Source organism: Cheilinus undulatus, linkage group 7 (genome assembly GCF_018320785.1).
Source record: "Cheilinus undulatus linkage group 7, ASM1832078v1, whole genome shotgun sequence".
NCBI lineage: Eukaryota > Metazoa > Chordata > Actinopteri > Labriformes > Labridae > Cheilinus > Cheilinus undulatus.
Genome location: NC_054871.1, coordinates 2,338,844 through 2,366,217, shown reverse-complemented (window position 1 = coordinate 2,366,217; position 27,374 = coordinate 2,338,844). Strand labels below are relative to the sequence as shown.

General features: G+C 37.5%; 1 protein-coding gene across 1 annotated transcript in view; it reads left to right on the top strand.

Moving 5' to 3' along the window:
• Window positions 1-26,203, top strand: part of thop1 (thimet oligopeptidase 1) — a 34,466-nt gene extending 8,263 nt beyond the window's left edge. Inside the window, exons 3-14 of the mRNA XM_041790454.1 lie at window positions 5,691-5,839; window positions 6,354-6,461; window positions 9,040-9,142; window positions 9,213-9,370; window positions 11,114-11,249; window positions 11,538-11,680; window positions 13,847-14,070; window positions 14,158-14,359; window positions 14,549-14,735; window positions 14,814-14,942; window positions 16,778-16,914; window positions 25,469-26,203. Of these exons, the coding sequence (XP_041646388.1) occupies window positions 5,691-5,839; window positions 6,354-6,461; window positions 9,040-9,142; window positions 9,213-9,370; window positions 11,114-11,249; window positions 11,538-11,680; window positions 13,847-14,070; window positions 14,158-14,359; window positions 14,549-14,735; window positions 14,814-14,942; window positions 16,778-16,914; window positions 25,469-25,648 (1,856 nt within the window). The 3' untranslated portion in view covers window positions 25,649-26,203. The remainder of the gene's footprint in view (window positions 1-5,690; window positions 5,840-6,353; window positions 6,462-9,039; window positions 9,143-9,212; window positions 9,371-11,113; window positions 11,250-11,537; window positions 11,681-13,846; window positions 14,071-14,157; window positions 14,360-14,548; window positions 14,736-14,813; window positions 14,943-16,777; window positions 16,915-25,468) is intronic.
• The last annotated feature ends 1,171 nt before the right edge of the window (window positions 26,204-27,374 follow it).

The window sequence follows — 27,374 nt, the reverse complement described above, 5'->3', positions numbered from 1 at the left end:
GCCTATATCGACTGTAAATATTAGCCTATATTTTTTGTAAATATCAGCCTGTGTAGGCTGTAAATGTTGGCTTATATTAGATGTAATATTGGCCTGTATCATCTGTAAATATCAGCTTACAGACACTGTAACATCAGCCTTTATTGACTGTAAATATAAGTCTATATCGTCTGTAACTTTTGGCTTATGTATGTCTGTATATGTCTATATTTAGCCTACATTTGCTATATTTATCGGCTGTAAAACTGGACCTTAAGGGGTCAAACATGCTTTTGTTTGGTATGGTTTGTCTAGTGTGAGTATGCCTTTAATCATACTCAGTGGAAGCCTACAGGAATCAACAGTATCATTCTTAATTCTCTACATAGCTAATAACTCTCAGATCCTTCGATCCATCATTATTAATTTTCAAAGTTTCATATCCTGTGGCCTCATTACTTTACTAAAGCAGCTGCACGCTGGAGTTTCTGTCACATCGTGGAGTCTGAACATTGATGACAGGATGGAAACCACAACAAAACGTTTCATGATTTTAATGTCCCATCCAGATTTTTCTGCAGCTAACAGATGATGAACCTGAACGAACAGAGTTCAACACAACATGCAGTGAGGTTGTTCAACCTTTGTGCGCAGTGCAGGGAAGCTCTGAGTCAGCACAGTCAGTTTGTGATGTTCCCATTCATCAGCAGTTTGTAGAGAAAGAAGCTGAACATGCTGCTGCTACAATAGAGAGCCCAGGCTTTGTGCAGAGCAGAAAACACTCACACAGTTTCCACTGCAGCATTGTGACGTATCCCACAATTACTCTAAAACTTTCAGTGTTTATAAGGAACGGCAGGCTGTAGAGGACAACATTTACCCTAGCTTTGCTCTGTTTTTATGGCATCTAACATTGGACAGACAAGGATGAAAACATGGAGATAAAGAAGTTCTGCTTGTGCTATTTTTATAGAATATTTATTTGTTTGTGACTGTGGATTAAAATAAAGTAGCCATGGGGCTATACTTTCCAACTAGTGTCCTAAATCAACAGTCTATATTGGCTGTAAATATCAGTCTATATCAGCTGTAAATATCAGTCTATATCAGCCGTGAATATTAGTCTATATCAGCTGTAAATATCAGTCTATATCAGCTGTAAATATCAGTCTATATCAGCTGTAAATATCAGTCTATATCAGCTGTAAATATCAGTCTATATCAGCTGTAAATATCAGTCTATGTAAGCTGTAAATATCAGTCTATATCAGCTGTAAATATCAGTCTATATCAGCTGTAAATGTCAGTCTATGTCAGCTGTAAATATCAGTCTATATCAGCTGTAAATATCAGTCTATATCAGCTGTAAATATCAGTCTATATCAGCTGTAAATATCAGTCTATATCAGCTGTAAATATCAGTCTATATCAGCTGTAAATATCAGTCTATATCAGTTGTAAATATCAGTCTATGTCAGCTGTAAATATCAGTCTACGTCAGCTGTAAATATCAGTCTATATCAGCTGTAAATATCAGTCTATATCAGCTGTAAATATCAGTCTATATCACCTGTAAATATCAGTCTATATCAGCTGTAAATATCAGTCTATGTCAGCTGTAAATATCAGTCTGTATCAGCTGTAAATATCAGTCTGTATCCGCTGTAAATATCAGTCTATGTCAGCTGTAAATATCAGTCTATATCAGCTGTAAATATCAGTCTATATCAGCTGTAAATATCAGTCTATGTCAGCTGTAAATATCAGTCTATGTCAGCTGTAAATATCAGTCTATATCAGATGTAAATATCAGTCTATATCAGATGTAAATATTGTCTGTTTCAGCTGTAAATATCAGTCTATATCAGCTGTAAATATCAGTCTATATCAGCTGTAAATATCAGTCTATATCAGCTGTAAATATCAGTCTATATCAGCTGTAAATATCAGTCTATGTCAGCTGTAAATATCAGTCTATATCAGCTGTAAATATCAGTCTATATCAGCTGTAAATATCAGTCTATATCAGCTGTAAATATCAGTCTATATCAGCTGTAAATATCAGTCTATATCAGCTGTAAATATCAGTCTATATCAGCTGTAAATATCAGTCTATATCAGCTGTAAATATCAGTCTATGTCAGCTGTAAATATCAGTCTATGTCAGCTGTAAATATCAGTCTATGTCAGCTGTAAATATCAGTCTATGTCAGCTGTAAAGATCAGTCTATTTCAGCTGTAAATATCAGTCTATATCAGCTGTAAATATCAGTCTATATCAGCTGTAAATATCAGTCTATGTCAGCTGTAAATATCAGTCTATGTCAGCTGTAAATATCAGTCTGTCAGCTGTAAATATCAGTCTATGTCAGCTGTAAATATCAGTCTATATCAGCTGTAAATATCAGTCTATATCAGCTGTAAATATCAGTCTATATCAGCTGTAAATATCAGTCTATATCAGCTGTAAATATCAGTCTATGTCAGCTGTAAATATCAGTCTATGTCAGCTGTAAATATCAGTCTATATCAGCTGTAAATATCAGTCTATATCAGCTGTAAATATCAGTCTATATCAGCTGTAAATATCAGTCTATATCAGCTGTAAATATCAGTCTATGTCAGCTGTAAATATCAGTCTATGTCAGCTGTAAATATCAGTCTATGTCAGCTGTAAATATCAGTCTATGTCAGCTGTAAATATCAGTCTATATCAGCTGTAAATATCAGTCTATATCAGCTGTAAATATCAGTCTATATCAGCTGTAAATATCAGTCTATGTCAGCTGTAAATATCAGTCTATATCAGCTGTAAATATCAGTCTGTATCAGCTGTAAATATCAGTCTATTTCAGCTGTAAATATCAGTCTATATCAGCTGTAAATATCAGTCTATGTCAGTTGTAAATATCAGTCTATATCAGCTGTAAATATCAGTCTATATCAGCTGTAAATATCAGTCTATGTCAGCTGTAAATATCAGTCTATGTCAGCTGTAAATATCAGTCTATGTCAGCTGTAAATATCAGTCTATCAGCTGTAAATATCAGTCTATATCAGCTCTGAATATCAGTCTATATCAGCTGTAAATATCAGTCTATGTCAGCTGTAAATTTCTGTCTATATCAGCTGTAAATATCAGTCTATATCAGCTGTAAATATCAGTTTATGTCAGCTGTAAATATCAGTCTATATCAGCTGTAAATATCAGTCTATATCAGATGTAAATATCAGTCTATATCAGATGTAAATATTGTCTGTTTCAGCTGTAAATATCAGTTTATATCAGCTGTAAATATCAGTCTATATCAGCTGTAAATATCTGTCTATATAAGCTGTAAATATCAGTCTATATTAGCTGTAAATATCAGTCTATATCAGCTGTAAATATTGTCTGTATCAGCTGTAAATATCGGTCTATATCAGCTGTAAATATTGTCTGTTTCAGCTGTAAATATCAGTCTATATCAGCTGTAAATATCAGTCTATATCAGCTGTAAATATTAGTCTATATCAGCTGTAAATATCGGTCTATAGCAGATGTAAATATTGTCTGTTTCAGCTGTAAATATCAGTCTATGTCAGCTGTAAATATCAGTCTATATCAGCTGTAAATATTAGTCTATATCAGCTGTAAATATCAGTCTATATCAGCTGTAAATATTGTCTGTTTCAGCTGTAAGTATCAGTCTATATCAGCTGTAAATATCAGTCTGTATCAGCTGTAAATATCAGTCTATTTCAGCTGTAAATATCAGTCTATATCAGCTGTAAATATCAGTCTATATCACCTGTAAATATCAGTCTATATCAGCTGTAAATATCAGTCTATGTCAGCTGTAAATATCAGTCTATATCAGCTGTAAATATCAGTCTATGTCAGCTGTAAATATCAGTCTATATAAGCTGTAAAGATCAGTCTATGTCAGCTGTAAATATCAGTCTATGTCAGCTGTAAATATCAGTCTATATCAGCTGTAAATATCAGTCTATGTCAGCTGTAAATATCAGTCTATGTCAGCTGTAAATATCAGTCTATGTCAGCTGTAAATATCAGTCTATTTCAGCTGTAAATATCAGTCTATATCAGCTGTAAATATCAGTCTATATCAGCTGTAAATATCAGTCTATATCAGCTGTAAATATCAGTCTATGTCAGCTGTAAATATCAGTCTATGTCAGCTGTAAATATCAGTCTATATCAGCTGTAAATATCAGTCTATGTCAGCTGTAAATATCAGTCTATGTCAGCTGTAAATATCAGTCTATGTCAGCTGTAAATATCAGTCTATATCACCTGTAAATATCAGTCTATATCAGCTGTAAATATCAGTCTATGTCAGCTGTAAATATCAGTCTATATCAGCTGTAAATATCAGTCTATGTCAGCTGTAAATATCAGTCTATGTCAGCTGTAAATATCAGTCTGTCAGCTGTAAATATCAGTCTATATCAGCTGTAAATATCAGTCTATATCACCTGTAAATATCAGTCTATATCAGCTGTAAATATCAGTCTATGTCAGCTGTAAATATCAGTCTATATCAGCTGTAAATATCAGTCTATGTCAGCTGTAAATATCAATCTATATCAGCTGTAAATATCAGTCTATGTCAGCTGTAAATATCAGTCTATGTCAGCTGTAAATATCAGTCTATGTCAGCTGTAAATATCAGTCTATGTCAGCTGTAAATATCAGTCTATATCAGCTGTAAATATCAGTCTATATCAGCTGTAAATATCAGTCTATATCAGCTGTAAATATCAGTCTATGTCAGCTGTAAATATCAGTCTATATCAGCTGTAAATATCAGTCTATATCAGCTGTAAATATTAGTCTATATCAGCTGTAAATATCAGTCTATATCAGCTGTAAATATCAGTCTGTATCAGCTGTAAATATCAGTCTATATCAGCTGTAAATATCAGTCTATGTCAGCTGTAAATATCAGTCTATATCAGCTGTAAATATTGTCTGTTTCAGCTGTAAGTATCAGTCTATATCAGCTGTAAATATCAGTCTGTATCAGCTGTAAATATCAGTCTATATCAGCTGTAAATATCAGTCTATGTCAGCTGTAAATATCAGTCTATATCAGATGTAAATATTGTCTGTTTCAGCTGTAAATATCAGTCTATATCAGCTGTAAATATCGGTCTATATTAGCTGTAAATATCAGTCTATGTCAGCTGTAAATATCAGTCTATATCAGCTGTAAAGATCAGTCCATGTCAGCTGTAAATATCAGTCTATATCAGCTGTAAATATCAGTCTATATCAGCTGTAAATATCAGTCTATGTCAGCTGTAAATATTAGTCTATGTCAGATGTAAATATTGTCTGTTTCAGCTGTAAATATCAGTCTATATCAGCTGTAAATATCAGTCTATATTAGCTGTAAATATCAGTCTATATCAGATGTAAATATTGTCTGTATCAGCTGTAAATATCAGACTATATCAGCTGTGATATTAGATCTATGAACTTCTCAGTTTGCAAAGTGTTTTTACTAGCCTGCCAAAACGTTCTACAAATATTGGCGTATTTGATTCATCAGTCACCGATCTATAGATTTCTTTGCATTAAAAACTTCATCTTCAGTTACAGCTCCGTCTGTCTTCCCTCAGATCATGAAATCAGTCAGACCGATTCTCACTCAAATATTGTCTACCTCCTGTCTGACTTCACCTCTCTCTTTGCTCTGTTTTAGTCCAGAGGAACATGCTGGACTTCCCACAGCACGTGTCTCCCTCTAAGGAAGTACGAGCGGCGAGCACTGATGCTGACAAGCGCCTGTCAGAGTTTGACGTGGAGATGAGCATGAGGGAGGACGTCTACCAGAGGATTGTTGCTCTGGAGGTGAGCAAACTGTTGTCCAATCAGAAGACAGATTGAAAGAGATCTGTACTTTAAACTCTGTGATGTAATGTTACGTCTGACTTAAAGCTGGATGTTAAGACCATTTCGAAGATCTACCTGGGGCATCAGTTGGCCTTAAGCTCTGTTTTTCTTACACCTGGGTGTAACTTTTACACCTAGGTAGGGCAGGAGTGAATGAAAAGGCATGAAGACAAGAGAGACAGAGTAGGTTTGAATCAAGCTTAGGGGACTCCAAATATCCCAGCAAACACATAAAGTGGTGTAGTGCTGTGGAAGAAAATGTATCTACTGTGTAAATTCTGGCATTTTCACATCAACAAATTTGTCCATGTGCATTAAGTTTGCTTTCTCCTTCTATGGGTACAAAAACAGTTTCCTTTCATTTCTAGTTAAAATCTGTAACTGGAGGGAAGTCAGACCCATCTCAGTTCATCACTTCACTGTCTTTAAGGTTCCCTGTTCTCATGTTGTGTTTTTGTGTTTCTGTGTGCAGAAGAAAATTGACGGTGAGAGCCTCACCCCAGAATCCAAGCGTTACATGGAGCGACTGATCAAACTGGGGAGGAGGAACGGCCTCCACCTTCCCACAGAGACACAAGCGGTTGGTACTGCTTTTCTATTCTAGATATGCAGAGAAACACTGCCTTCTTTTGTAACGGTAAAAAACCAGTGAGAAAAGAAGATGCAGACAGATTTAAAGAGTAATGAAGGTGGTGTTTGATTTGAACTCAAAGAAAAGCAGCAGAACTGTCAGACTGCATAATCTTTTTTTTTTTTTTAAGATGGTCAATGACGCTGCGTGGTGGTACACAGCATCGTCATAATCGACCTGATGTATCGGAAGTAGGGGTGCTCGATCATGGCAAACACCATGTTCATTATCACTTAATAGATATGGAGAACACCATGGGTCTTAAGTCTAGTCGTATGCTCATTGTGTTTCTCAGTCGTCCAGGACCAATGGGAGCCGGTGTTGTGCGTAAACACATTAATTCACTTCATTTTTCTAAATATGAATATGAGCGTAGATCATTCTAGAGCTGCTGAATGTCTGCTAACAACCCAAGACCAGTGTTAATTTTGACAGCTATTGTAATCTTAGTTTTATTCTTTAAATGAAATGCATTTTAGTTTTAGTCACATTTTAGTCATTTCAACCCTTTTTAGTTTTAGTCTAGTTTTAGTAGGGCTGGACGATTATGGCAAAAATAATAATCATGATTATTTTGATTGATATTGAAATCACATTTGATAAACACGATTATTCATTGATTTCAAAATTTGAGTATTTATTGAACCACAACTTAAAAGAACAATCAAAAATAAATTAGTAACAAGTAAAATAATAACAATATATTAAATAATAGCAATAAAAAACAATAAATAAAAATAAATATCCAATCTACATGCACTGCTGTAAAACTTGCAAAATTTGCAACATACAAAAAACACTAATAACACAGCCAACAACACAACCCAAAAATACTCTTTGAAGCACACATTAATCGTTTTTCTTCGATTATAATGTTTTTATGATCATGAAAAGCCAAAATTGAAATCACAATGAAAATTCAATCGATTGTCCAGCCCTAAGTTTTAGTCGACGAAAACTCAAAACATTTTAGTCTAGTTTTAGTCTATTAAAAGTCTTCACATTTTAGTCTACTTTTAGTCCAAGTATTTATTTTCTTGCCTAAATCTGGTACCAAATCATGGTAGTGTGTTCTCTGCACCCTGCTTTCTACAGCTGAGAGGCAGAATAGATACAGATGCAGATGCATTTTGACAGATTTACCCACAGTGGAGAGATATCACGGATTTTGAATGTCCAACGAAAACTACGTTACATTTAGTCTAGTTTTAGTCATTTCGATGAAAACTAAACTAAACTAAGTCAGTTTTAGTCATCACAAATCTACTTTTGTTAGTCTTGGTCTAGTTTTTGTCATGAACAAAAAGGCTGTCGACAAATAGTTTTAGTCGTAGTTTTAGTCGACAAAATGAACACTGCCCAAGGGATTTTTGAAATTTTCCTGTTCAGAGCTGCAGTCAGCCCTCTGCTCCTGTGTGTTTCTGTTGATTCATTCCAGGCTGACATGACAGAATTGGTGAACATCCACTGGGATTTTCAAAGTAAAAGCCCAGTTAGTTTGTTTCTGTCATAGACATAATATACGTAGATGCCTCATTAACTGTGTTTGTCTGCTGCCGCGATACGTCAACGTGTCCGCCATATAGTCAGAGGCAAGACCGTTCCATGAATAAATGCAGGTATACGAGGGATGAAGCGTTTTCTGATCAATAATCACACACGTTTACATTTAAGTGATGGTAATGAGTCGTTTGTATATTAAGTGGTTTACAGGTATATTTTTTTTGTTTATTAAATTATTCAAAATTACTATCAGAGCCAAAAAATGAAGATAATTCAAGTATTAATATGCTGCAACTGGAGATGCGTCTGTGTTTCTTACTTTTTAGAACCTAAATGACACATACATGCTCATAGAAAATTCTAGTAAATGATTATTTTCCCAATAACATGCCATGGTTAAGTTCCTATACAGTATATATAAATAAACAGTGCTTAACAAATTTATCAGACCACCTCTCATAAAAACGAGAAAACATAAAATTTTAGAAATCTTTCAAAAGCTTGTTTAAAACTAAAAATGTTATTGTTATGGACTTTTCCACAGTCTCTTTTGTTATTGAGTTCCAGATAGTTTCTAGCTGTTCCCACAGACTTGCTTTAGATGAAACTTTTGTGCCATCAATCTTTGAATCTACTAAATCCCAAATTTGTTCAATAAGATTCAAATCCGGACTTTAACTGGCCAGTCCATCAGTTCCAGTACTCCAGATTCCTTTTTCCTGGTCAGATAGTCTCTGCACAGCTTTGAAGTCTGCTTGGGGTCATTGTCTTTTTGGTATATGAACCCACGACCAATTAGATTCAGTCCAGAAGGGATTCCATGATTACTCTCAAGAAATCCCCGTGAGCGGAAACGTTTTGAATGAAACCCCAAACATTACACAGCTACCAGACTGTCTACTTTCATGCTCCTCTCTCATAAAATCTTACATTCTTAAATGTGTGCTTTTTGGGGAGATCTGTCTTCAGCTGTCATCATAGACCTGTGTTAGACTAGAATTAAACCTACTCTCTGCTCCACCAGGAGATCAAGAACATCAAGAAGAAGCTGAGTAACCTCTGCATCGACTTCAACAAGAACCTGAATGAGGACACCACCAGCCTGTCGTTCAGCAGAGAAGAGCTGGGTGAGTCTCCCGTCTCCCTCCTCTCCTCTGTGTCTGTGTCTGTGTTAGACTAACACGGTGTGGGTTTCAGGTGGCCTGCCCGAGGATTTCCTGAGCTCTCTGGAGCAGGACGGAGAAAAGCTGAAGGTGACTCTGAAGTATCCTCACTACTTCCCCACCATGAAGAAATGCTTCGTCCCTGAAACACGCAGGAAGCTGGAGGAGGCCTTCAACTCCCGCTGCAAAGAGGTGACTGCACTTTATACTTGATTTCAGAGCCACAGGTCCATATCAGCATGAAAAAACACAAAAGAAATTTGAATACAACACAAAAACAGAAGTTGAAAGATTCTCAAGCCAAAGAGACATTCGTTCCATGGTATGATATGGTTTATGATAAAATGAGTACCTTGTTTCACTGATTGTGGGACAAATAAGTGACGTGGTTGCATTTCTCTGAATCAGTTTATAGACACATGAATTGTGCATGAAATTTCTCTGTACAGCCTGAAATGTGGAGGCATAATTGGAGACAAACATAACAGGCACTCATCCATCTTGGTAGCTTAAAAAATATTCCACTACAGGGCTGTCAAACTCAATCACAGCAGGGGCCGGATTCTGGATTTAGGTCCAACCTGAGGGCCTAACAGGGTCACCTTTTGAACCATAAACTGTCACCCTCGTTTCCCCAGTAATAAAGTAGGAAAAAAAAACTTTGCACCAACGATCAATAATTTTGAGGTTAAAAATGTTAAAAAGATAAGTTTAAAGACTCATAATCTTAGAAAAGTGAATTTATCAGTTCAAAATGATCAAAACTTGAAATTGAAATTGAAAAATAATGTTTTTTTTAAGGCAAATTTATTAGAAAGAAGTAAAAATCATGAGTTTAAAAGGTCAAAATATGAAATAAAATTTGTAATCATGAAATTACAAGTCAAAATATTATTTCAGTTTTTTTAATTGTGAGTGTAAAAGGTCAAACTAAGGGATTATAAAGTCAAAGTAAGGAGTTGAAAATATGAGATAAGGTACAAAATAATTGGTTAAAAATGTAAAAAAAGGTCTTAAAATTTTAAATTATGAATTTTAAAGCTCGAAATATTATATAAGAAGTCAAAATTATGAGTTGAAATGCTTAAAGTACAAAATAAAAAGCCAAAATCCTAAGTTTGAGTCCTGATTGTGAGATGCAAAATTGACAATATGAAATTACAACACAAATTAATTTCTTTTCCTACATTTCTGACTTTTTATCAAATTAATTTTACACCTTACTTTTTCAGATTTTGTGACTTAACAAAGATATATTAAATCATCAAGGATAAGTTCTCATTTTTACACTTGAGGAAATCTGCAGAGCTCAGACTGATGGGCCAGTTATAACAGAAATATGAGATCATCTTGCGGGCCGGATTTAACGCTTCCATGGGACAGATTTGGCCCCCGGGCCTTGAGTTTGACACCCCTGTTCTTCTATCTGTAGCTGTTTGATTTTAGTGTGATATGAGTCTCAAAGTCCAAAAGTCTACAGCTTATTTAAAATGGAACGATGAGCTCATATCTGTTTAATTTTGCCCTCTTTTGTGGTTCGAAGTCTAAACTCTGCATGCAGAAGGTGTGGAGCATCTTCATGGATGGTTTGTCTTCTGAGTGGCTTTTACTTTAAAAACATAATAGAGATCATCCAAGTCAAAGCCAGTAAAATGGTTTAGGGCAGGGGAGTCAAACTCAAGGCCGGGGGCCAAATCCGGCCCGTGGTACAGTTTTACCCGGCTCGTAAGATCCTATCTGTTAGGCTCTGTCAGAATCTTGTGCTTGCTGTGACTGAGTTTGACACCCCTGGTTTAAAGGGTTGACATCCGCCTGATTTTTACTACTCCCAGGTTAAACGTTGTTTTTTAGTTTCACAGTCAGAAGTGTGAAAAGACTGATGGTTTAGAAACAGGAGCAGTGAGCTTCCATTTAAGCGACTCGTTGTGTCTTTAGGAGAACTCTGCCATCCTGAAGGAGCTTGTCGAGCTTCGCGCTCAGAAGAGTTCTCTGCTTGGCTTCAGCACCCACGCTGACTTCGTTCTGGAGATGAACATGGCCAAGTCTGGGAGGAAGGTGGCCAGCTTCCTGGGTGAGTGAACGAGCTGACCTCAGTTATGTTCGGAATTGTGACTCAAACTGACGACACTGGAACTGAGCTGAATGAATCTATCAGAAACTAAATGTCCACTGTGAAGTCTGATAGGAATAATATGTTTGAATCAGGATTTCTGTAATTATAGCCACTGTTTTATGGAGCAGTCAGTGTTTTATTTCTCCTCAAAGTGAAACCGTAATCTCACCCTGTATTTGATCAGGAACATGATCTGCTAGTTTGACACCTCTCTGCTCACTCTCTCCGTCTGTATGTGTTTTTCAGAGGAGCTGGCTCGTAAGCTGAAGCCTCTGGGTGATGACGAGCGCTCGGTCATCCTCAAACTGAAAGAGAAGGAGTGTCTGAAGAGAAGTCTGCCCTTTAATGGAGAGCTGCACGCCTGGGACACTCGCTACTACATGACTCAAGTGAGAGTTGAACACCTCAGGCAGCCAAAAGCATTTCTTCTCAAATTCAGTGATCCGAGCAGGGAGTCGAGTCTGTTTTTAGTCCTTTTGATATCTAATAATAATTCTGCACCAAAACTAATCAGGCCACAAAGATCCTAAAGAGATGTGAGGCAGCTTCTGTTGTTCTCCCTGAAGTAAACAGACAGCAGTCACATTTAACTCATCAGTACCAGAGATGAAGGCAGTGACGCCTGCTGCTGCCTGCAGCCTGCTAAACACACTTCTTTATTCCTATTTTATCATCTAGAATGTGAGCTATGTCCCATGTACAAACTCTGCCTTTATACAAGAAACTAGTATACGTGTAGACCAGAGGTGTCAAACTCAGTCACAGCAGGGGACGGATTCTGGGTTCAGGTCTAACCTGAGAGTCTAAAAGAGTCAACATTTAACCGTAACCATCAACCTTATTTTAACCAGTAATAAAATATGAAGAAACAGCACTGATGATAAATGATTTGGAAATTCAAAAAAGTAAAAATGATAAGTTTAAAGGCTCAAATCTGAGATAAAATTTCCAATTTATTAGTTCAAAAGATCAGAACACAATATTGAAAATAGAAAAATAATGTTTTTAAAGAGCAAATATACGAGGAAAAAGTTGAAAGCATGTTTGTAAAAGTCAAAGTATGACTTAAAATTTTAAATTGTGAGTCTGATAGGTCAAAATATGGGATTAAAAAGCCAAAATTAAGAGTTGAAAATGTCAAAATATGAGCTAGAATTCAAAATATGACTTCAATTCAAAATTGGTGGTGTAAAACATGATATAAAAAATACAAATTAGTCATTCAAAATGTCAAAATATGAGAAAAATATTGCAATCATGTTTTTAAAAGTCAAAATATGGGATTAAAAAGCCAAAGTAAGGGGCTGAAAAGGTCAAAATATGACTTAAAATTTAAAATTGGGAATCTAAAAGATAAAATGTGACATAAAGTCCAAATTCTGAGTTGAAAAGGTCAAAGTATGAAATGAAAAGTCAAAATCATAAGTTTGAGTTGTAATCTTGAGATGCAAAATTGAAAATATGAAATAAAAACGCGTATTGATTTCGAAACCTTTCCTACTTTTTACTTTTTCAGATTGTTATGGCTTAACAAGGATATTTTAAATAATCAAGTTCAAGTTTACACTGTTATACTGGAGGAAATCTGCAGACCTCATACTGATGGGCCAATAATAACACCAATATGATAAGATCTTACGAGCCGGATATAATCGTTCCACGGGCCGGATTTGGCCCCCGGGCTGTGAGTTTGACACCTGTGATCTAGAGTGTGAGCTATGCCCCATGTACAAACTCCACCTTTATACAAGATGCTAGTGTATGTGTAGACCTTGTGTACACGCGTCACTGCTATGACGTCACTCCCCTCCGGGGTGCGACTCTAGAGTTTACATTAGGCTAACGCTTTTTAGTTGACAGTTATATAGGAGGTACATTTTTGAGCAAAGTTACAGAAAATAACATCAGCTTTCCCACGGCACTTCACCGGATGTAAATATGAAAAGCTTAGCAGTTAGCATGTAGTAGGAATGGCGCGGTATGACAGATTTATAAGTAGTAAATGTAAATAAAGTGTTGTGTAGGCTGTCAAGGGTTGAACCCATGTATAACTACTCAACCGAAGTGAAAAGGCCACATATCAATGCACGATATTAATCTGCAAAGAGGTACGAAGGCTGCTGCTGTCCCTATCAGACAGCACCGCTCCCCTGAGCACATCAGCATTAGACACACGGTCTAACAACAATACCAGAAGATGCACCAAAGAGAAGTTGGTCTCACAGGAGTACAGTAAGACCAAGAACCGAAAGACTGACTTTCATATGCCCAGAGATCAGGAGCATGGTTTTTTCTCTGCAAACCCATTGCCTTGTGTGCCATGGGTTCATTCTGGAAGACCCTACAAACAGACTGACATGCACACTGATGCAACTTTTAATAAAGATTTAACAGTATTTTGTCTATAAAGAAAAAAACTGAAATACCAACATTGGTTTGAAGATCTTTTCCTTAGATCACCTTAAAAATCTCTGCACTCTATCCTTAGTATACTGTTTTAACTCATCTTGATAACACTGTGTTTCTTCTGTCTTCGCTCCTTTTCTTTGCTATAGGTGGAGGAGACCCAGTACGCCGTGGATCAGAACCTGCTGAAGGAGTATTTTCCGATGGAGGTGGTGACTCAGGGTCTTTTGGACATCTATCAGGAGCTGCTCGGTTTGTCCTTCGAGCTCGTGGATGGAGCGCCCGTGTGGCACCCTGACGTCACCCTGTACTGCGTGAAGGACCGCAACAGTGGTCAGGTGGTGGGCCAGTTCTACCTGGACCTCTATCCCAGGTGAGGGCTCAGAGGTGTGGTTATTATAGTCTAAGAAATAAAGAAATGTGATCTCCAGGCATCCTCAGTGTTTTCTGTCCTCTGCAGGGAGGGGAAATACGGCCACGCTGCCTGTTTTGGCCTGCAGCCCGGCTGTCTGTTACCTGATGGCAGGCGTCAGATGTCTGTGGCCGCCATGGTTGCCAACTTCAGCAAACCCACAGCCGACGCCCCGTCGCTCCTGCAGCACGATGAGGTGGAGACGTACTTCCACGAGTTTGGGCACGTCATGCACCAACTTTGTGCTGAGGTCAGCTGATAAACCTGAACTCAAACTCTGCACCCAGCATTTTGTTTTCCATTTTTAACTCTTTGAACCACACTCCAGCTTTCTAGGAGTCAACATTAATCCTGTTAAAGTTTATGACTGTGTGTAAAAACTGACAGTAAATCAGATCAAACATGGAGCCCCTGGTTCTGAGTGTCGGTCTGTTTGCAGGCAGACTACGCCATGTTCAGCGGGACTCACGTGGAGCGGGACTTTGTGGAGGCCCCGTCTCAGATGTTAGAGAACTGGGTGTGGGAGCGGGAGCCTCTCCTGAGGATGTCCAGACACTACAAGACCGCGAACCCCATTCCTGACGAGCTGCTCGAAAAACTCATCAAGTCCCGCCTCGCCAACACCGGTGGGTATCGGACAGGGAGGAGAGGAGGAGTACTGGTTCTGTTTCACTGATGCCTTAGTAACCATGCCTCTCCCACAGGCTTGTTTAACCTGAGGCAGATCGTCCTGGCTAAAGTGGACCAGGCTCTGCACACCAGGAATGGGCTAGACCCTGCCGAGGAGTACGCACGCCTCTGTCAGGAAGTCTTGGGAATCCCGGCGTCACCAGGTTCAGTTTTAGATCTTCTCATGTGTTTTTATTAATCAATATTGAATCCATTCACTCATAAATTAGGTGATCCTTTAAAGCAGGGGTGTCAAACTCAAGACCCAGGGGCCAAATCCTGCCCGTGGTACAGTTATACCCGGTCCACCAGATCACAAGATATACTTATTATAGCTGGCACACCAGTATGAGGTCTGCAGATATCCTCCAGTATAAAAATGTAAACTTAACCTTGATGATTAAAAATATCCTTAAGTCATCAAATCTAGAGTCAAGAGTAAAAACTTTTTGCATCTTACAGTTGCAGCTTAAACTCAGGATTTAGAATTTTTATTTCATATTTTGACCTTTTCAAAGCATAATTTTGGCCTTTTATCTCATATTGTGACCTTTTAAGTCATGATTCCCCCCCCCCCCTCATATTTTGGCCTTTAAAACGCACAATTTTTTAATTTCATCCCATATTTTACATTTAAAGTTTACAAATATTAATTCTACCTCATATTTTGAGCTTTGAAACAAGCTAATGATTTTGAATTTTATTTCATATTTTGAGCTTTACAAATCATGATTTTGAAATTTATCTCATATTTTGAGCTTTAAAACTCACGGTTTTTGAATTGTATCTTATATTTTGGCCTTTTAAACTCACAACTTTTAATTTCATATTCTCATATTTCATCTTTCAAATTCAAAGCTGTGAATTTTGTCTCATATGTTGATATTTTACATTCATTAGTTTGACTTTCTGTCTCATATTTCTGCCATATATTATTTTTTCTGTTCTGTTTTTCTTTTAACTTTGTGTTTTGATCTTTTGAACCAATACTTTTGCCTTTTTTCCCTCAGATTTTGAGCCTTTAAACTTATCATTTTGACTTTTTAAATCCGAATATCCTTTATCATTAGAGCTAAGTTGTTTTTTACTTCCCCATAATTCATTACTGGTGAAAATGAGGTTGATGTTTTTTGGTTAAATGTTGACCCTGTTTAAATTGGTTTACTTTTTGTCAGTGCACTTTCATAATTAGTTAATAGTATACATTATTAATACTTTACTATTATTATTATTGTTATTATTAATGTATTGTCTTGACTGTGTGTGGTGAATTTACTTAAGTTTATTTTATTTATTTTTATTTATTTTTTTTTTATTTTAATTTTTTTATTTAAAATTAAGGGGTCATGTGATTGGCTGGGTTTGTTAGTTTGTTAGTTACATAACTCCGAAAGTTATGGATGGATTTTGATGAAATTTTCAGGAAATGGCAGAAATGGCAGAAGGAAGACCTGATTAGATTTTGGGCGTGATCCGGATCACCGTCTGGATCAAAGAATGTTTTTAAAGGATTCTTTACTATTGGGAGATAGGGCTGAGCTGCCTTGGTGGAGGTCTGTGCTATCCAAGTGCTTTTGTAGTTTGTCATTTGATTTAATTTATTAAAATATTAAAATCATTCACTTTGTCCATTTCCTTTAACCTCTTATATGTTTACCTATCTTGTTTAGTTTTTTTAACTGGAAACATGTAAACACTGTATCCAGAAGTGGATACAAGTTGTGTATTTTGCAATTGCTAATAAAACAATCTTTAAAAAAAACCAAACAAAAACAAACAAAAAAAATGTTAGCTCTGTTTGGCCCCCAGGTTAGAACTAAATCCAGATGATGGCCCCCGCTGGGATTGAGTTTGACACCCCAGCTCTAAAGACTAAAACTGATTGTTTCTGATCCTTAATCCTAAATTGCTTCTATGAAATGACATCAGCTGGTCTTCCTCCTCTGTCTCTCTTTCTCTCTCTCTCTCTCTCTCTCTCTCTCTCTCTCTTTTTTTGCAGGGACCAACATGCCGGCGACCTTCGGCCACCTGGCGGGCGGTTATGATGCTCAGTATTACGGTTACCTGTGGAGTGAGGTGTTCTCCATGGACATGTTCTTCGCTCGCTTCAAACAGGAGGGAATCATGAATCCAAGGGTCAGAACTCATAACATTAGACATCATCATTTTATCATCACATTACTATGCACATCTTCAGTCTGCTCTCCTCGTCTAACCAGGAAGTTGTTCTCCTTCCACCATGATGAAGGGTCTTCTGATTCTTTAGGATGCTTTCACATTAAGGGCCCGGTCCCTGATCAGAAAACACTCAAGCACAATGTCCGGGATGCAGACATGCTTTACTCGGGCACAGGGCCAGAGACTGCTCAGAGCATTTTGACATTAGGCTCAATAGTTTCATAGCACGCTCAGGCGGTCCAGTCCTGCAGGTGGCAGTAAGCACAGTTTGTTTGCACATTTGCCAAGACAAAGAAAAAGGAAGAGACAAACATGGCGTCAACTCAGGTTGACATTTGTTTATGCTCCATGCAGACGATGGATTCCATCCTGCTACCATGGATGTTTTTATATTTTTGAGATGCCAACAACGACCCTCCTCCGACTTCTACATCTGTAGGGCGGTGGATAAAATGTGTCTGTGCTGCATCAGTGCAGGGGTTTTTGAAAAGGCAGGAGAAGATTAGAGTTGGCTTTGATTAGATTAGACCAGTGTTACTCACCCAAAGAGCCAAATTCTTGAAAAATTCCTTTGCAAGAGCCACAACCTAAGTGGTGAAAAGTGGCAAAAACAGCTTGAAGTAGCAATAATATAAGTTAAAGTTGTCAAAGCACTTGGTAAATCCCTGTTTTTAAAAGTGCTATATAAATAAAGATAATGTTATTATTGGATAGGTGGCAAAAATGGTCAAAAAGTAGCAAAAACCTAGCAAAAAACAGGCAAAAAGCAGTCAAGAGTTGCAAAAAAGAGGAAACAAGTGGTATTTGATGGCAAAAGGTAGCTTAAATCAGCAAAAAGTTGTGAAAAAAATGTGAAAAGGGGCAAAAATGAGATAAAAGTGGCAAAAATGGGCAAATAAAGGAAAAAAAGGGGTACTAATTGGCAAAAGGCAGTCTAAATGGGCAAATAATTGCCAAAAAAAAAGTGAAAAGAGCAAAAATTTGGAAAATGTGGCAGAAAGAAGTGGCAAAAATGGGCAAAAAAGTAGGGGAAAAAAGTGGTATTTAATGGCAAAGATAGCTTAATTTAATCAAACAAATAGGACAATTAAGTTTGACAATTAAAGCCTTCTGTATAAGTCTGGCAAACAAACTGATAAATGTGATTAATTTCTGAGGTCAAAGTGTCCCTTTTCTGAGTTTTTCTGTGGGAATAATATTTCAAATTAAGACATAAAAGAGCCACACGTGGCACTAGAGCCATGTGTTGAGTATCACTGGATTAGTTAAAGACCTTACTGATCCTGGAGGAAATCTAAGGTTGAGTTCCTAGTACTCAATCACAGTCCACATGAACTGTTCTACACCGTGTTCCATATTATTATGCAAAGACATTTTTCTCTTATTTTCCTAAATATTAATGCAAATGACAGTCAGAGTATTTTTCAAGTCATCAGCCATTAGAGCATAATTCAAATGTTTTTAAACAAACTTCATAATGATAACTGTTATTTTAAAAAAAATAAAAACCTCAAAATGCACCGTTCCACATTATTAAGCAGGCCACAGGTTTCAGCAATATAGGAAAGAAAAAGGATCTCTGCTGAAAGTGTCAAAAAGTGCAATGCCTTGGACAAGGAATGAAAACATTAGATATTTCATTAAAATTTAATCATGATCAGCGTACTGTGAAGGAATTTGTGGCTGATTGAGACAGACGGGTTCCTGCAGATAAAAGCATAATGAGGAAGGTTTCTGCCAGACAAATTCATCAGATTAAGAGAGCAGCTGCTAAAATGTCATTACAAAGCGGCAAACAGGTATTTGAAGCTGCTGGTGCCTCTGGAGTCCCACAAACCTCAAAGTGTAGGATCCTCCAGAGGCTTGCAGTCATGCATAAACCTATTATTCAGCCCCCCCTAACCAATGCTGACAAGCAGAAACGTTTGCAGTGGGCCCAGAAATACATGAAGACTCATTTTCAAACAGTCTTGTTGACTGATGAGTGCCGTGCAACCCTGGAAGGTCCAGATGGAGGAGTGGTGGATGGTTAGTGGATGGCCACCATGTCCCAATGAGGCTGTGACGTCAGCAAGGAGGGGGCGGAGTTATGTTCTGGGCCGGATTCATGAGGAGAGGGCTGGTCGACCACTTCAGGGTCCCTGAAGGTGTGAAAATGAACTCGGCAAAGTATATAGAGTTTCTGACTGACCACTTTCTGCCATGGTACAAAAAGAAGAACAGTGCCTTCTGTAGCAAAATTTTCTTCATGCATGACAATGCTCCATCTCATGCTGTAATGTTCCCTCTGTGTCACTGGCTGCTATGGGCATAAAAGGAGAGAAACTCATGGTGTGGCCCCCATCCTCCCCTGACCTTTAACCCTGTTGAGAACCTTTGGGGCATCCTCAAGCTAAAGATCTATGAGGGTGGGAGGCAGTGCACATCAAAACAGCAGCTCTGGGAGGATATTCTGACATCCTGCAAAGAAATTCAAGCAGAAACTCTCCAAAAACTCACAAGTTCAATGGATGCATGAATAGTGAAGGTGATATCAAAGAAGGGCTCCTATGTTAACATGGAACTTGGCCTGTTAAGATGTTTTTGATTGAAATAGCTTTGATCTTTAGAACCAATAAAATGTTTTAAAACTCTGTCGTGCTTAATAATGTGGAACAGTGCATTTTGAGGTTTTTATTTTTAGAGAAATAATAGTTATCATTATGAAGTTTGTTCAGAAACATTTGAATTATGCTCTAACAGCTGATGACTTGAAAAATACTCTGTCATTTGCATTAAAATTTAGGAAAATAAGAGAAAAATGTCATTGGCTTAATGATGTGGAACGCGGTGTAGAGACAAGTACGGTGTTTTAATATTCACACAGACCAAATGGAGCCAGATGTTGGGCTCAAGTGTACTCTGATCCTAGCCGAGGTCCCTAATGTGAAAGCACCCTTTCTGTCTATGTAACCAGGTTAGTCCCACTGGGACCAGATCTCCTTTTTTTTAAGGGAGACCTGGCAGCAACAGTTTCAACAACCAATACATGCAAACTCTTACAGCACACAATAGATCTTAACAATGATAGGAACTCATCAGTGAAAACTAAGAGTTTTCAGTAAAAACATTCAGAGTCACCAAGTTCAACGAAAGCAAGTTAGATTCAACCCTGAGAGCTCACGGCTATTTTTTTAAACCATCATATCTCGTCCAGACTTTTTGTCTTAAAAAGCTTGTCAAACATCAACCCTGTGGTGTCAAGCTCTATACATCCTTTATTCAGGACAACCTGGGCTTTAAGAATATATCTGCTACAGTAATGTCACTTGACTTTTATAAAAGTTATAGGACTCTAAAGACAAAAGAAGAAAAAAAAAGGAATTTTAAAAACTCAGAGATTTGTATTTATAACACAGAAAACATTAGTGACTAAGCCTTTTCTTTGCACGGTTCTCCATCTCCTGAGGACACAGCGGTGGAAAAATAAACATTTTGTGACTAACGGTTTTCTAAATATCTACATATATACAAAGTAGAAATCCATGTGCTTTTTTTAATTTTTGCGATTATATTCATTTGTGCCGTTCCTCAAAACAGTAGAGGCGCAACAGCTTGCAATTGGTAGACAGCCTCTCCCACAATGCATTGCAGTAAACAACACAGCGATTCCCTGGGCAGAAAGCCGAAGTAAATGATCAAAAATAAATTAAAACTGGATAAAAAGATGCTTATTATTGGATCTAACAATGTGGATTCAATCTTTAAAGACCAGTCACTGAAGTTCAGGGCTCGCTAGAACGGCGTTCTTCAGGGCTACGGAGACATCGAGGGTAGCAAATCACAGCATCAGTGTTGCTGTGTGTCTGTGTCAAATAAATGCTAAATGAAGAAATGAGTTAAAGGCTCAAAATCTGTGATGAAAGTCAATTTTATAAGTCCTACAGGGCAAAACACAAAATAAAAAGTCAAAATAAAAGGCAAATATATGAGATAGAGAGTTAAAATCATGAATTTAAAGGCCAAGATATGGGATAAAATACAATATCAAGAGTTTAAAGGGTCAAAATATAAGATAAAATTCTAAATTGTGACTCTACAAGGTCAAAATATGAGAAAAAATTCTCGATCAGGAGTTTAAAGTGAAAACATGGGATTAAAAGTCAAAGTCAGGAGTTTGAAAGGTCATAATATGATTTAAAATGAAAAATTGTGAAACAAAAAGGTCACAATATGAGAGGCATGGTCAAAGTTTTGTATTTAAAATGTCATAATATGAAATAAAAAGTCAAAATCCTAAGTTTAGGTCATAATCTTGGGATCTAAAATGAAAATGCAACACACAAACACAAATTAATTTCTTTTCCTCATTCCTGACTTTTTATCTAATTTTTTCTACTCTCTACTTTTTCAGATTTTTGTAACTTAACAAGGCTTTTTTTTAATCTTCAAGGTTAAATTAACATTTCTATACTGGAGGAAATCTGCAGACAGTTCTAATTAGGATATGATATGATCTTAAGGGCCAGGTAAAAGTGCACTGTGGGCCACATTTGGTCCCTGGGCCTTGAGTTTGACACCCGTGCTGTAGAATATAAAGTACAATGGCAGTAAGACATCCACTGTTAGTGATAAATGTCAGCGCTCCTTGTTACCCTGTGAAACCATGAAGACTCTGAGCAGAGGAAACATCACCACAATCAAGAACTGTTAAAAAGGCAGACTCAACCGCTCTCTGACCATGAAGGAGAAACAGGACTTTTTCTGGAGTACAGTTCCAGCAAAGCCTTCAGATTTTTGGCATTATACTGAATATGCTCCTGGAAAGACACATTTTCTTCGAGTAAAAACCCTATATGTTTAAAAGAAGGTACAGACTCAACCTTCTTGATCATATTTAGAAACACTTTTCTCAGACAGTGTTTTTTTTGCTGCTCTTAGAGATGATAAGAACATGAGTTTAGTTTTTTCTGCATTTAGTCTTAGCTGACTAAGCTGATCTTGGACTAAATCGAAAGCATGCTGATGATTAATAGAAGCTTGTCTAGGCGTAGGTGGACAGCAGTAAACAACCAAATCATGGGCATACAAATGAAAACAGCAGTTGGAATATTCCATCCAAGACAGCTGATATAAATAGTAAAGAAGAGTGGTCTGAAAACTGAACCTTGAGGTACACCTTTGTGGATTTGTAGTACTCTGATGTAAAACCCTCTACCCTTAAATTAAAACTACCTGGACAAGAAGAGGACAGAGGAGAGAGGCTGCATCCAGAGGAGCTCAGAGAAAGTTCCAATGGTTTCGGCCACATTTGCATAGAAATGCTTCATGCACACAGATGTTTAAATGAATAGAAGTGTCCTACATGCAGGGCCAGGAGTTTGTGAAAGAGATGTGTCTATATTAAACTTTAATTTCACCTTTTCAATGACTAAAAAAGTGATACTCAACGTGTGGCTCTTTTATGTCTAAATTTGAAATATTATTCCCCCAGAAAACCTTTATGAAGGGAAACTATCACCTCAGAAATTATCCACTGCAGGTCACATTAATCAGTTTGAATCCCCACATTAATACAGTCAGCTTTAATTTTCAACCTTTATTTTCTGTGTGTATATATCCATTGCCCTTATTTGCAATATTTTGCCAACTTTTTCTTTTTTTTTTGCCACTTTTAAACCATTTTTACTACTTCTATCCCAGTTTTGCCACCGTTTTTTTTTGCCACTTTTCTTGCTTTTTGCTATTTGCAGTTTTTTCCCTTTTTTGCCACTTGTTGCCCTTTTAAGCTGCGTATTGCCATTATATGCCACTGTTTTCAGCATTCTTTTCGCCCATTTTAGTCACCTTTACACTCATATTTTGCTATGTTTTTGCTGTTTTTTGGCCATTTTTTGTCACCTATTACTCATTTGTAGTAACTTCTCTCCCATTTTTGCCACTTTCTACCCAATTTTTCTCCCTGTTGTCCCACTTTTCACCTACTTTTTGCCATTTTATGCCTACTTTGCCCCTTTTTGCCAACTTTTTTTGCAGCTGTTTGACCATTATTTTCCACCTTTAACTTATTTTTATTGCCACTTTAATCCGTTTTTGCCACTTTTCACCACTTACATTGAGGCTCTTGCAAAGGCACTTTTTAACTATTGGCCTCTTTGGTTGAGCAGCGACTGTCCACTTATAAAGAGATCAGCATGGATGCAGCAACAGCAGCAGTTTAGTCAAAACTCAACAACATTTCTTTATTAGAGGATCCACACTGACAGACTTTCTTAGTGGAAAAGATGTTTGTGTTCTTTTCCTGACCGTCTTCAGCAAGAGTGTTAGGTCGTTTCCACCGATCGGTCCGGTTCAGTTTGGCACGGCACGCATTTTTTTGCATTTCCATAGAGCAAACGTTTAGCATGGTTTCTGTTTAGGTGGTGAGCGTCTGCTCTGTCACATGTTTAGTTGCTCTGATTTGCCTGTGCTAAATCTAACAGACAGAATGTTCACCCCCATGTGTGTGTGTGTTTTTTTTAAAGGTCTACCCTTCTTAAACGTTGTCTTTGGGGTGTTGCCCTGATGGAAGGGAAATATATTGATTGGTTTTTCATACCACGGGATTTATCCGTTAATTTTATGTCTGAAGAGAAAGTTCAAGAAAAAAGGTGAAACAGTCATACAGTCTTGATTTCCTGCCAGGACTCTGTATAATCATGACCATAAAATCAGGTGTTAAAAAATCTGCCACTTCAGGCAGCAAAAATGCTGTTGTCATGTAAATGAACAGTTACCGTTTTAGGAAGAAATCATCAGAAACAGCTCTATTGGCTAATGCATCGACGGATTTGACTCTGGTTAGCTTTGCCCTCAATGTATCAGAATTAAACATTGATTATAATAAAAAGATAAAACTGAAAAAGCATAAAAATTCAGATTTAAATATGCACAAGCTCCTGTAGGTATTATTTCTAGTGTATACAAGTCTGAGCGTTGATAGTGTGGTTGGAAGATGTGCACAGGGTGCAAGAATGCTGACTAGACACGATCGGAGTATAAAGCATGTCAGGATGTGTGCAGATTTACAGGAGGTAGGAGCGTTTCTTTAACTCATTGAGTGCCAGCCCTGGCTTGTGCCAGCGTTTTTGGCCATTTTGAGTCATCTTCCAAGACCTACAGAATATTTTGTACCATGGCTCAATAAAACACCAAATAGCTCAAATGAAAGAAGAATCTCTCTATTTTATCATGGAAAAACACGCTCGTTGGCAGCTTGTTCAATTCTTGATTTTTCTGAAGTTGAATAGAGGCTAGTTTCACCAAAAAGACCACTTTTTTTCTAGAAAGCTGAGACAAATGCATTTTTGTGAAAGAATGTCTGTCAAGCAAAACAGTGATTTGAATGTTATAATTTTGCCTTCACTGACATAAAAGACATCTGAAAATTGTATTACAAATGTTATTTTATTGTAAAATAAATAACAATGCTTCCAGTCACTGTCATTCACACTCTGGAACTGGACGGCCTCCACAGGATCCCCCTATATGCCCACGTCCTCTCCTGCTTGCGTGTCCCCTGGCACTGCCTGTAAATTATACAAGTAATATAATAGCTATATAATATGTTTTATGTATATATAATATATAATCTATAATGTAGAATTTCTTTTGTTCTTACCTCTTTTTCTGCCAGCAGACGGTGTTGTAGAACTGCATGGGGCTTGCTCTTCTCTCAAGTCTGCTTCTGAAATCACAGGAGCATGAGTGATGGTTTCATTCCATAAATTTGGCTGAATAATCAGTGGGTTCCTAATGTTAACTTACCTTTATCGCTCTGGGACGGAGAACAAGATCCGCTCCGCTCACTCGGCAGCCATTCCTCAGAGTCTGGGTCGGAAAAGCCCGTCTCTGAAGGGGAGACCTGGTGTCATTCTTTAGCCTCTTGGCCGGCATAGGCAGATGAATGGCTGCGCTGATCCCTGGATTCGCTGTTGCCAAGTTCAGTGTCGGTTTCAGTGAGTAAGCGATTTCTCAGGCAAAAGTTTAAAGTTTCTTCCAGCGTCTATTTTAAAACTTTTAGCTTAGATTACCTCTGTAACAATCGCTCTGCACTTTGACCCCAGGGTCTCCACCTCTGATCTCTGTGGCTTTGATCTACCGTCTCTTCCATGTTCCAACTACGTATCCCAGAAGCCCCAGATTTACTCACAGGGAGCTTGAGAGCGCCCCCTTGTGCCAGCCGCTGAAAAAACACTTTGACGTATATATACGTCAATGGCACTCAATGAGTTAAGATAGTTTACATTAATGAATGCAAATGTGCTTAAGAGGTGAGGCATTTTACCGCAGTGAGCTTTCGAACAGTATTTAAATCATCACTGTAATGTAAACCTGGCTCTAGACACGCTGCTCTTTTTCTCTTTTGGTTTAGAAAATCATTTAAACTATGAATCATTAGAATATTGGAGAAAAGTTTTGAAATGTCTTGACAACTTCAAAGGGTTTATTTTTTTACTGATTGTTGTATTGCGTCTCCTGATTGGTCCTCCAGGTGGGCCTGGACTACAGGAGGTACATCCTGCGGCCTGGCGGCTCCGAGGACGCCTCTGAGATGTTGAGGAACTTCCTCGGGCGGGAGCCGAAACAGGAAGCGTTCCTTCTGAGCAAAGGACTAATGGTGGAGCAGCAGCAGCAGCAGCAGCAGCAAACCAGCACGCCGTGTCCCTGCTGACCAATCACAGCAGCCGGATCTGCTCCGCAACCCACCACACTAAGAGAGAACAAGGGACTGAGGTTTTCTAGAAAAAACTGTAAAATGTTACAAAACACGGTTAAAAATCAGCAGTAAATAAACGATTTGAGGTGAAGTCTGCTGTGTCCATGTGACTGGTGTGTGAAGGAAACGTATGTGGACGTTTTGAGGTGTAAAATAAAAAAACTTCAAAACAAAGAAAAGATTCGAAAAAAACCCCCTTCAAAATAAAGCACATTCAAAAATAAACCCTTCAAAGTAAAGCACAGATTTTTAAAAAAAACCCCACAAACGATATATTTGCAACAAACCTTTAAAAAAGCATATCCTAAAAACCCCTTCAAAATAAAGCATCCATCTCTTCATACATCTCAAACAGGACACTAGAATAAAACATGGATGCTTAACCAAATCTTGAAAACCACATTTTTTTAAGCTAACCCTTCAAAATAAAGCACAGAATCTAAACCAAGCCCTCAAAGCTAAGCTAGATTCTCTACTAAACCATCAAAATAAAGCAGATTCTAAAACTAACTTGAAAATTGTGTCTGTTGATTTGTTTTCTTCTTTGGCCGGTGAAAATCCTGTGAGTTTGAACGTCTGTTGATGTTGGGTATCACCAGCCCACTGTAATGCACTTTTACATCTCACTGACATTCTTCGACTCTGTACCTTCTTCTCAGCCAGGATTTCAGCCTTTTCTTGTTTTCAGTGATACCATGATGTACGGTAGGAAGGAAAGAAAGATAAAGATGTGGACGGTCAAAATACCTGTGAGTCTTACTGACTTAACCATAGTGCCGTATCTCCATAGAAAGATCTGAGTTTGATTTTTACTGTCGTTAAAACGTTATGGCTGCTGTGCATGAAGCAGGAGGTGAAGAGCGGTGAAGAGGTCTGCTCCAGCTGGCTGATGGGAGTATGAGGTGTGAGCAGGTACGGAGGTGAAGTTTCTGATGTAACGTCCTCAGAGAGCTGCAGGAGAACAGCTCTGCCTCAATAAAAACAAAGAAGAACAGCCTGGAGGTAAAGCTGCAGAAAAATAAACAGATTCACAGGGAGGAGCGCAAATTAACAAGCAAAAACAGCTCTCTGTCTGCTGCTTCTGTTCTAGATCAGACTACAACAGTTAGTCCAATGTTTATATAAAAGTCCTGAGAAATATGTCAGAGAAACCTGTGAACTGTGTTAACTGTAAATGTCAGTTTAATTTCAGCCTAAATATGCTGAAAATATCAGGAGGAGATTCACCCTATATCAGCTGTAAATATCTGTCAGATATCGACCCGTATTCACTGAAAATGTTGGCCAAATATCAGCACTTAAATACTGCAAATGACAGCCTTTTATCAACATTTATATATTGTAAATGACAGCCTTTTATCAACATTTATATACTGTAAATGACAGCCTTTTATCAACATTTATATACTGTAAATGACAGCCTTTTATCAACATTTATATACTGTAAATGACAGCCTTTTATCAACATTTATATACTGTAAATGACAGCCTTTTATCAACATTTATATACTGTAAATAGCCTTATATCAGCCTATATACACTGTAAATATAAGCTTAATAAAAATATTTAAATACTGTAAACATCAGCCTTATATCAGCAATTTAATTGTTAATATTGGCCTTTTTTCAACTGTTTGATACTGTAAACATCAGCCTTATATCAGCAATTTAATTGTTAATA